The sequence below is a fragment of the Glycine soja genome, chromosome 9 (genome assembly GCF_004193775.1).
Source record: "Glycine soja cultivar W05 chromosome 9, ASM419377v2, whole genome shotgun sequence".
Lineage (NCBI taxonomy): Eukaryota > Viridiplantae > Streptophyta > Magnoliopsida > Fabales > Fabaceae > Glycine > Glycine soja.
The window spans coordinates 36,195,257-36,207,408 of NC_041010.1; the positions used below are offsets into that span (position 1 = coordinate 36,195,257).

Consider the following 12,152-nt stretch of genomic DNA (forward strand, 5'->3'; position numbering starts at 1 on the left):
GTGCACCCAACACTTAATGCAAAAAGTCACAAATGCTCCTTGTTATTTAAAAAAAAAAAAAATAGTGCACCCAGCAAGCCATTTCTTCTTCCTTTCCGCGAGGCTTTTCTTCTTCCTCCTTCTTTCGCGAGCCATTTCTTCTTCTTGGTGATTCTTCTTCCGTGCGAGTTGCTGTTTCTCCCTCGCGAGGTGGTTGTTCTTCTTCCGTGCGAGCTGCTGCTTCTCCCTCCTTTGAGTGCCTCTTCTTCTTCCATTCTTCCGCGAGGTGCTGCTCTTCCGTTCTTCATCGAGGTAAGGCCTATTGTCCCTTTTCTTGTTTGTTATTGCTTCCATTATTGCTTCCAATCATCCTTATTGCTTCCATTGGAGATTGCTTAAGTATTTAGGTCATCCGTAGTAGACACAAGTTAGGACCTAGTTGATCTGCAATAGGGTAGATGATCCGTAGGCTGTGTATTTAGGCTGTGTTGAACTTGCGGATCAAGTTGATCCACAAGCTTTATGTGGATCAACTTGATCCGCACATATAAATTTAAAATTTTAAAGCTTAAATTAGGCAATAAATTATGCAAAATGGTTGTTAAATTATATGAACACCTAAACTAATATAATGGTAAACCAAAGCTAATAAATAAACACCAAAGCGAATATAAAAAGTATTGGTAACAGTGTTCAATATGTACTAGTTGCAACAACATTGCTTTGCTGATTTTGTTTAGCGTTTTGTCAAGTTGTCCATTCATTACTTTCTTCTGTGTTTGAGGTCATATCACTAGATTTATTAATAAGGACAAGAATCTTGCCTTTGAAGAAAAGGTGTTGTTTTTCTCTCCATTCTCAATATTAGATATCGTGATTAATAGATCTAAACTTTCATCAGTCCCTACTACAAACAAAAAGTCTCTTTATAAGTATCATTGTGTCAACGTGGGCCATAGAGTGCAACGTGCTTGCAATGTAGCTCTAATTCTTTCTCCCTCACTGACTCGAGTGATTGCTCAAACTTGGATTTCTCAAGTGCCTGCAGGAAAAATTAAGTTATTAGATTAAAAAGTAGAAGTAAACCAACAACAAATCACAAGTCACTAAAAAACACCAAATCCATTACTATTTGTCATTGAGCAACTGAAACCACATCTGCTAAATGTCCCAATTCAACTATTTGTACAAAGATGAACTATTTTTGTAGAAGCTCTCTCGTATTAGCTTCTCTAAAAACTAATTTTTAACATATGCATAAGTTAATTTTAACTTATGGAGAGGAGACCTTATTTTATTTTTTCTTCTGACTTTTTCCTATTTTTAACTTGTGCACAAGAAATTTTCTTCTCCTAAATATCTAAAAAGAATTTTCTGAAAACAATAAGTGAACCAAATAATGGTGCAGTGACCTTTAAATTGAGGCTAGTAAATGCAAAGCAACTATGTTGATTATAGCTTGACTGCTAACCGAAATATTAGAACATCTATAACAAATAAACAATTTCTAAATGGTCCGAAATGAATTTATAGAGAAATGTAAATGCCCATCATAAGAAAACAATTTTGAATGGACGATACATGTGTTAGTGCAATTACATGGGTTCAATATAATGAAGGATTTGGGTCCTCTAATGTGAGGGGTTTGTACTTCTAAAAATAAAGCGCTCTAACTAACAACTGTTGAATAGAAAATCAATGATTGAGATTGTAGTTAATTACAAATATTGTTATGCATGTATTTGATTTTATCACAATTCTCAATCATTAATTTTCTAATCACTAGTTGTAAGTGCACTTTATAGTTTATCCTAAAACAAGAATAGTGCATTCAAAAGTTAATGCTTATTAACACAACTTTTAGACACATTCAAAATCATAACCTACACTGGAAGATTATGTGATCTCTTTAAGAAAATGAGATAAAGAAAAATTGCTTTGGCTATTGAGATAAGAACAAAAATTTGCTTGCATCTAATAGCACAACATTTGCAGATCATGGTTAAAACTAGAGGGTTAGATCGTGCCTTAGGTAGGGTTGTTGGCAGAGGTTTGGGAAGAGGGGATGGTGATGATTCTAACAGTGCTCCCTAGCACTGAAGGCTGACCGCATCGGCACGCAGGTGACAGGTACCTGTCACTGTTGCCGATGATGTGCCTACGGTACCTGCGGACTTGCCTGCGGTACCTACGAATTTGCATGTGGTACTAGAGGCTGAGCCTGTTGTAGCTGGTGATGAGCCCATGGTAGATGCTGCACAGGACATCGGTGCAGAGACTGACGCATAGGATACCGGTGCAGAGGATGCTGCAGATGAGACTGAGGGATTTCCTGGTGGACCCAGGGACCCATCTGTGCTTACGGAGTATGCTGAGCATGTTGCAGCCATCGTATGGTCCGGAGAGGTATTTATAATATTCAATTTAAGTTATCTGTTAAGTATTCTTTTTTATTGAGGTTTTGATTACTTTAAAATATTATTTTAATAAATTGTATGTTCCTTTATACTTCATCAGGAACGACCTAAGTTGAAGTTATCCTCCCATGGGAGGAAGGTGCATAAATTAGGCAGACCTGCTCCTGCAATTGAGGATATGATTGTTGGGATAGGATTAAGTCCTCTGATCGCATTTTCAGTAGACATCGACGATCGGGGACTTATATCCTCGTTTGTCGAGAAGTGGCACTGAGAGACAAGTACTTTTCATCTTCCAGTGGGGGAGGTATCCATCACGCTGGATGACGTCGCATCTCTTCTTCATCTGTCGATCATTGGCGACTTCCATGCTTTTCAGCCTCTGCACATCGACAAGGTGGTGCTGATGCTGGTTGAGTTACTGATGGTCTCACCAGAGGTAGCCATGGCCGAGACAGGACATTGTACTGGACCATACGTACGCCTGTCTTGGCTACGAGACATTTATCAGCGCAGATGTCAGACCCAGCACTGGACAGCTACAACTCGTGCTTATCTTCTGCATCTTCTGGGTTGCACTCTTTTTGCTAATAAGAGTGCAACCCATGTTCATGTTGTGTTCTTAGACGCCATGCGTGACCTCACTCAGACTAGGAGGTATGCATGGGGAGCTGTTGACCTCGTCCATATGTACGATCAGCTTAATGATGTCAGTATCAGCACCAGCCGATAGGTTGCTGGTTACATCACATTGTTTCAGGTAATTAACATGTTTTTCATAATTTAATTACAAAAATGTTTTAATGAGGGTATTTTATTTTAGACGTTCATTTGAAATTTGTATAATTTTCATGTAACCTCTGTAGTGTTGGATATATGAGCACTTTCCGTCAGTTGCGGAGTGCAATGCTGATCCAGAGGATGACGAGGTGTCACTACGTGCGTGTCGGTGGATTGCCACAAAGAAGACTGCCAAGAAGATATCTACAACGACGTACATGCAGTGCCTGGATCGTCTCAGGATTCCAGATGTCTGCTAGATGCCATATGCGAAGCACCGACCGGTCTAGGACTTTCATCTGATTTCATGTTTCTTAGGACAACTCCACTGGGGGCCTGTTGTTGTCAGATACAGACCGGAGAGGGTTATGCGCCAGTTTGGATACGTCCAGTGCATTCCTGCACACCCTTCTGATTCATGGGGGTCATTTGATGATGTAGACGATAGGTGGACGCACTACTCAGACCATTTGGCACCAGTAGGTGACATATGTGTTGTGCTAGGTCAGTGTGCGACTTACTACATCGACTGATTCTTCGTGATATCGCATCCATTCATGACTGTGCCACAGACATCAGATCCTCCTCGATATGCATATGCGACGTAGCCAGACATATCCCTCAGGTGCCAGAGTCACGTATCCCTCAGGAGCCAACACCAGCATCGACACATGCGGATTCTGATGCGGACGAGCCCAGACATGGAGTGGTAAGTGTTACTATTTGGTTACATGTATGTCATTTACTTGAATTATTTTAATATTAATTTGTATAATTCGTTTGTTTTCAATTTAACAGGAGACTTGCCATGCCATCGTAGAGACGTTGGAGCATCATCTCAGCCTAAATAAAGTCACGCCAGACACATCACACATGAGGTCATCCAAAAATGCCTCAGGATTGCCAGGGGTGTCGCAGAAGACAACAATGTGTATGTGAGGTCTCGACGTAGGCGGCGTACGAATCAACCATAGTTTATTCACACCTTTGATATTATTAGTTTTGGATGATGTATTTGACTGAACATTTTGTATATTTTAAGTTATTTTGGTTAATAATATTAGTTTATAATATTAGTGTTAACGTTTACATGTTATTTATGTTTAAATTACTTGATTCCAAATTCATTCAAAATTCATCGAAATATTATGAATGGAAGTAACTAAATTAAAAATGTTATATTATTATTGCCTTAGTAAATTAGAAATGTCATTTAAAAATTAAAACATATCTACATTATTTATTACTAATTAATTAATTTAATGAAAATTTGTTTAAATAAAGCTTAAATTTTCAAAAAATACAGTCTTTTACGGATCAATTTGATTCGTAAGTCCTTTACGGATCAACTTAATCTGTAAAAGACTTGCAGATCAAGTTGATCTGTAAAAAACTTACGGATCAAGTTGATCTGCAAAAGCAAATAACACAGGGGCAATTTTGACATTTGTTAATGATGCTAGGTGCACCTTGCAAACACCCTTGAGCCTTTAAGCAGAGAAAGCAAAAGAAGGCAAGAAGCTGAGAGTTTTGAGTTTTGAGATTTGACTCACGAGAGGAGAGTAATGTGTGGGAAGTAGAAGTAGAAGTAGAAGGAGAGAAGCACCACTACGTCAGCGATTCCTTTGCCTTTTTCTTCTTTCTTAGACTCGAAGACAAGTTTGATCCTATTTTGAGAATCGCATTCAGATGGAAAGCGCATCAGAGCTTGTGGAATTCCCGTTGTTGCTGACACCAATCGATTCCAACTACAGAGCTTGCACCATTCCTTACAGATTCCCCTCCGATAACCCTCGCAAGCCCACTCCCACCGAAATCTCTTGGATTGATCTCTTCCTCAACTCAATCCCCTCTTTCAAGTGCGTTTCCCACTTCTCTTTTCTTCTTTTCACTTCTAAAAAAATTGATTTTTTGGTGCCTGATTCCCAGTTTTTCATCGTTTGTAGCATACCCTTTTGCTCGTTTTTCCCAGCAATTTCGTGGTTTGCTCTTTTTCTTGATAGAAATTGTGGGTTTTTTTTTCTCTTTTTTAAATTGATGCAACAAATGGGTCGTTTTATTTTTCCTCCCCTTGTGAGTTTTTGCTTAGGATACTTAATTCGTGATATTTGATTATGCAACTTTTTATGATGATCAGAACTGTTACCGGCAGAACTTAGGAGCAGTTGTTTAGGTATTTTAGTGTTGTTCTCCAGCAACCAAAATTAGAGTTCCAATCAATGCTGACTTTCATTGCGTGGTAATCGTGGTTTAACGAGATGAAATTTCAATTTAATTGGATATTAACACTATAAATACCTAAGAAAATGCATCTAACTTTTGTTCATTTGTTATTACTGCTGTTATAGTTACCACTTGTATTTGTATATTTGTATGTCTGTGTATGATATAATGATATATGTATACTAATTTATTATTTCATTTGTTTTTTTAAACTATGATTTTCAATTTTAGCTAATATATATGTGTTTGTAATGGTGGTATATATATGCTGGTGAGGGATGAACAACATATGCAGGTGGTGTTATCATTACTATTTGCTATTTGTTTATCTTTCTATAGCACCTTGAACGTATTTACAAATTTTAATTTCTGTGGGAGTTACTGCCAAAGTGGTTGGTTTGATTGGGGCTTCCATTGTCTTGACTCCTGATTATATTTAATACTGGGTTAGGGTTATTTATGTTATTATTGTTGCTTTTTAGAGGTTGCAACCAAAAGTCCAAAGCTTAAATCTAAAGGGTGATTTAAGAGTCATTTTAATATAAGTGATAGTAAAGCTGCTTTAGGAGAAGTTGAGTGTTTGGTAAACATATACTATAAGCATCATTAATATTAACAAAGCACCAAAATCATGATCATAGTAACATCTATAACAAATGAATGTTTAAATTGTTTTAATAATAATTTGTAATTTGTTGTTGTACTTTTCTAATGTTCTGAATCAACCTAAAAGCACCAGATGATCAACCGATTTGGCTGTCTCCTAACCTAGATTTTAGGAGCCATCTTTGCTCAATTTACAAACTTCCTAGAATTGCTTTTTCTTAATTAAGGTGAGTAGAAGCAACAAATTGATGGCAATATTAAAACAATCATTACTGGTTTTAGTGAAATATGTGAATTTTTATATTATTGCAAGGATTTCATTATTTGTGTGTTTCATGTTTACACTTTACCTCATCATTTAGCTTTTATTTAACAGGAAGCGTGCAGAGAGTGATACTTCTGTTCCTGATGCTGCAGCTAAAGCTGAAAAATTTGCTCAAAGGTTATTTCTTACTTCTTATTTTTACTATACATAATAACTTGTAGTATGGGATTTACTAATTTTATGTTTTGTTTATGTTTTTTCCTGCAAAAGATATGCTGATATACTTGAAGATTTGAAGAAAGATCCTGAAAGTCATGGTGGGCCTCCTGATTGCATTGTATGTTCTATACTATAGCTAAAACTATACCGTAATCTCCCCTTCCCCAAAATAGGAATTAGAAAAAAAAAGAAGTTTGGTGATGTGTCTAATTTCCTTCAATGTTTTTCTATTTTTCTCTCTTTCTGGTGGGTGGTTGGGGGGATTTTCCAGCTTCTCTGCAGACTTCGTGAACTTGTGCTTAGAGAATTGGGATTCAGAGATATCTTCAAAAAAGTCAAGGTAAGTTTAACTGTTATTTGGGATGCCATTTGTTACTGCTATGCAACTATGGACAATAAAAGGTGGAAGAAAAGTGTTATCTGATTGTAGTTGATTAAATGTAACATCTTGCATGAATTATGGAGGAAAAATAATGGAATTGTTTTCAGATGTAGTTGGTTGAGAAGCTCTACTGTTCATTAGCCGAAGTTGAGTTGAGAAGAATTTAAACATATGTTGTTATCAATTTTAATAAAGGAGAGCTGGGGTGGTACATGACATTATTAATGCACAATATAGTTTTATTTCACCCAAGTTATGTTACTCTTTTCTGTTCACTTCAATAGGATGAAGAAAATGCAAAAGCCATCTCACTGTTTGAGAATGTTGTTCATCTTAATGATGCCATTGAAGATGAAGGCAAGCGACTTGAGAATCTAGTTAGAGGAATTTTTGCTGGAAACATATTTGATCTTGGTTCTGCACAGGTAGGATGATTTACTATGCATTCTTTTGATAACTTGGCAAAACTAACTAACATTCTTTGCCAAACCAGACTGCACCTACTTGTTCATTCAAACACTAATTTTACTTGGTTAAGCTGCAATATGTATCTATAAATATTCTTTTATGTACCATGTTTCAGTAACAATCCCTTTATCCATTCTTTCCGCTTTCCTATTTTTTTGGTTTAGTTCCTCTGTTCTGTGAAGAATAAGGACACATGTGTCTAATTATCCTTAAAATACAATATTCCTTAACTTTCCGTAGTTGATTGCTGTTAGTACTATTGTCTATTTGTCACTGGTGTTATCCCATTTTCTGATATCATTTGGATTAGTTCCTCATTGCTGTGCGAAGAATAAGGACACATTCAGTGGCTAATTATCCTTAAAATACAATGTTTATATCTTGCCTCGGTTGCTGAAATTTTGCATGGGTAATTAGATATTCTTAAAACTTTACCTAGGTATGAATTTAGTTTCCTACTAGAAGAAAACTGTTTTTCTTTTTCTTTTTTAATTATCACAATCATACAGTAGTGTGTAAAGCTATATCTATTTGTACTTTATGTATATGTATATTACCTTATTCTTTTCACAATTTCTTGAAGCTTGCAGAGGTTTTCTCTAAGGATGGAATGTCCTTTTTGGCTAGTTGTCAAAATCTCGTTCCTCGACCTTGGGTCATTGATGATCTTGACACTTTCAAATTGAAATGGAGCAAGAACCCATGGAAGAAGGCAAGTTTGACATGTATAAAGAGATACAATTTTATCATTGATAATTGAATTTTTGTCTTCTGGCATATTTTATGCCGTGGTACTGTTCTAATCTGTGCCTTTTATCATGGCAGGTTATCATATTTGTTGATAACTCTGGTGCAGATATCATTTTGGGTATTATGCCATTTGCAAGAGAACTACTTCGGCGTGGGAGTCAGGTTTGCTGAATCTTTTATTTATTTATAAAAGAAAAAATCATTAAAATGAAAATAAATATTGCAAAAGAGATGGATGAAAAGGAACCCTTTTTTAGCATAATAATAAAACATATAAAACAAAGAAAAAAGAGAAAATCATTGTAGCAAAGCCGTCCAATCCTAACAAGGGTTACCCCATTTATAAAGTCATGTGATTTACATCAAATAGAACCCAAACACATAAAATTTTACCAAATCAAGTGCTGTGCCATTGAATTCTCTTTAAAAATACAGGAGTTATTGTTCAACCAAATGCACCAAAGTGGAGCATAGGTAGCACATTGCCACAGATATTTTGCATCTTTATTTCTACCAAAAGCCTTGAAAGCAAAATTTTCAGATATTTTAATTCTATATCAATCATCTGAACTCTAATTTCTGGATAAAACATGTAAATGATTGTCTTGTTGTACATGTTCATTAGTATTTTTCCATTTTAATTATATGTTTAAATAGAAACTGCTTTTGAAATTCTGTTCTTACAGCTGACATCTTTAACGTATTTAATGTGATTCTGTATGAACGCAGGTTGTATTGGCTGCTAATGACTTACCATCCATCAATGATGTGACTTGTTCTGAGCTAGTTGAAATTATATCAAAGGTAATGAAAATAAGTTTTTATATAAAGTTTTTGTAATTGCCATATTCTTTGCTAACTCCATCATTTTGGCTTCCACTTATCCAGTTAAAGGATGAAGATGGACAGCTTGTGGGTGTCAGTACTTCAAATCTCTTAATTGCGAACTCTGGCAATGATTTACCTGTAAGAAAATGAGCAATGCTTTCTGTCGATTAGGAAAATTATGGTATTCAAACCTGTGATATCAGATCTTTAACCTGTATGATGATGATTACATCTTTTGTGCTTTGTTGAATTGATTACAGGTCATTGATCTTACAAGAGTGTCACAGGAGCTTGCTTACCTTGCCAGCGATGCAGATCTTGTCATCTTAGAAGGGATGGTAAGTTCTTTCTTGTACTCCCTTTGTCCCTAATTATAAGACCATTTTTAGAAATTTGTTTGTCGCTTTTTATAAGATCATTTTCTAATTTTTAGATGTATTAATTATTTTTTTTCATACATACCCTTACTTAATTATTCTCTCCAAACATTAATGAGAAACAATTGAGTGGTTCGAGAGATAAGAAAAGGGTAATTTTGGAATGATAGGACAATTAATTGACAAATTTAATGTGATTAACTCATCTAACTACATTTTTTATGGGGTATAAATCAATTGAAAGGGTCTTATAATTAGGGACGGAGAGAGTATGTTGCTGGAAACTTCTATTTCACTGATGGATCAATTTATAGATGCATTGTTGGGCTTTGGTACTTGGAGTGAAGTAGGGTAGCAAAGGGAATAGTATTAGCAGCAACGTGATGTCACTGGTTAGTGCTGGCCGTGGATTAAAAAATTGCCTGTGGAAAGTTAGAACAAGACAGTTCTTGGACTTTGAGCAACACCTTTGGATATTGACTTTAAAATATTATAAAACTGAGGAAAATTTAGAAAAAATGAGTTTGGGTTTTGTTGGTATGAATCATCTAACGTATCTTGTAGAAAATGTTAAAACTTAAAAGCTATGGAAAATCAGAATAGTTGATTTGCTCAATAGAAACATCCAATTAGAATCGGAGAAGTTTATTTTGATATGTAACATCTTGGATTTGTTAGGGCATCAAATCACATAATGTTTTTGCACTGCACAATCCACATAAAGCAAGTTTCATTCCTTTAAGGATTTAGAACCTTTTTGCTAAGAGTATAGAAGCAGGAAAAAGTGATGCCTTATTAGCCTGAGATAACCGTTAAATATTTTTCTTCTTAGTACTTAATAGTGTTATACTAGAAAGATCTTTGTATAAGCAATAAAATCCATCATCGGGTCAAACTAATTTTCATAAATTGTTTAGTTTTTAGACTATTAGGAGTGTCAAGTGTTGTGAGTAAAAGTCTAATATTGAATGAGGGGAACGTATGGATGGACGTTCTCATACTTGAAATGGGAGATTGTTGGGAGTGTCAAGTTGAACAATATAATTGGCCAAGACTTGCACACTTAATGCCATAAAGTTTTTGGCTCCCATATGAACCAACACAGACACCCTTTTCTTTTGTTTAGTATGTATGTAATTTCATCTTGATTCTGACATTATTCTTTCTCATAGCTTGGCACCACCTAGGCTATTCTAGTATTTTTTACTTAGAGTTGCAAAAATGTTATCTTACCACCAAGTGAGTGGATCAACTGGCGAGGGTGTGATAGTTCCAGCCTAACCAGATGTCTCGGGTTCGAGTTTTGGGTATATAATTGTGCTAAATACTTGAAGGGAGAGTTTTGTCACATATAATGATCCTACCCGGTATGGACAGGATTGTCTCCAATGGAGTTGTGGTCTAAACCAAAAAAAAAATAAAAAATACAAGTCTCTGAAAACAGAAAATAAAGTGAAAATAAGATAACATTGTAGTTTCCTCATATTGGATTCTGCAGTTGCATTATAAGCCCATAATACAACAAATTACAAAGATGGGTTTTTCAAATCCAAATATTCTATACTAATCTATTTCTTTTGACAGGGTCGTGGAATAGAAACAAATCTCTATGCTCAATTTAAATGTGATTCTCTTAAGATTGGAATGGTAATACACCTTACAATTATTTTACCTGCCTTAACTAATGAAAAATTGAGCTCTAATGATCCCTTATTTCTTTCTTGGCATTTTGTTAGGTGAAACATCCCGAGGTAGCACAATTTCTCGGTGGACGTTTGTATGACTGTGTATTCAAATACAATGAAGTTTCAAGTTAGCTATGAAGTTATATTCTTTTCCTACTAATGCTGCAGACCTGCAATTTTTCTACTGTTAATCCTTCATCTTGATACACCATTACATGCCTGTAGTTTGGATACTCTTTAAAATGTCATTTTAGTATTATAAAGGTGATAAAACCAAAACATCTTACTTGTAATAAGAAGTTATTCTACATACATGACTTGGTCTCACTCTAACGAAAAGGTAATATGCAGAAAGAAAAATGTCTCCAATATCTTATTTAATACATTTTTAGTGCATATTTTTACTATTAGGTGAAATTCACATAAAACTAACTAAAAAGCCAATAAGGACTGCTAGTAATGAACCTCATGAATTTTAACTAACAATAATGAATGTAGCGTTTCTTTCTAAGGAAAATTACATTAACTTTCTTTGAGGAGTTCTAATACTTTGTTTGGAATTTGGATAGTTTTTTTATAAATATTTTTTTATAGACGTACAAAAAAATGAAATAAAATGAATTCTTTCTATAAGTTAAAATTTAAATTTATGTATTTTAATGTTTATAAAAATTATTTTTTTAAGGACATAATAATTCTTTCATTTAACTTTTTAATATGTTAAAATATATAAGTTGATCTTAAGAAGTTTATTTTTTGTTTTCTTTTTCTCGTATGACCGACTCCTGTTACTCTGCATGGTGGATAATTTTTTCATGAAATCCGGAGATGAGCTAAGTTCTATTGAAGGAAGTAAATATGCACTTTTTATCCCTAAGTGCATGAATATATAGAAGTTGACAAATACTTATTTAAAACTTTAAACTGATAAATTATGAGTTTAAAGTTTTGAATAAATATTTGTCAACATCTATATATTCATACACTTAGGAAAAAAAGAAATAAATATAATAAAAAAGAAGAAATAAATATAATAAATGATAAGGCGACGAAAAAGAAGAAAAAAAATAAAAGTAATAAATATAATTAAGTATTTATATATTAGTAGTCTAAGATTGTTGACACGTGGGATTTACTTCATTTGTGCTATTTGAAAGTGTTACACGTGACGTG

At 34.6% G+C, this 12,152-nt stretch overlaps 1 protein-coding gene across 1 annotated transcript; it reads left to right on the forward strand.

Annotated features, from left to right (window-relative positions):
• Nucleotides 1-4,674: 4,674 nt before the first annotated feature.
• On the forward strand, nucleotides 4,675-11,350 carry LOC114368629 (uncharacterized protein At2g17340-like). The gene is made up of 12 exons (XM_028325846.1): nucleotides 4,675-5,035; nucleotides 6,382-6,447; nucleotides 6,541-6,607; nucleotides 6,761-6,829; nucleotides 7,156-7,296; nucleotides 7,923-8,051; nucleotides 8,165-8,251; nucleotides 8,819-8,893; nucleotides 8,978-9,055; nucleotides 9,178-9,255; nucleotides 10,879-10,941; nucleotides 11,031-11,350. The coding sequence occupies exons 1-12, from the start codon at nucleotides 4,866-4,868 to the stop codon at nucleotides 11,109-11,111; spliced, it is 1,104 nt and encodes a 367-aa protein (XP_028181647.1). The 5' UTR covers nucleotides 4,675-4,865; the 3' UTR covers nucleotides 11,112-11,350.
• The last annotated feature ends 802 nt before the right edge of the window (nucleotides 11,351-12,152 follow it).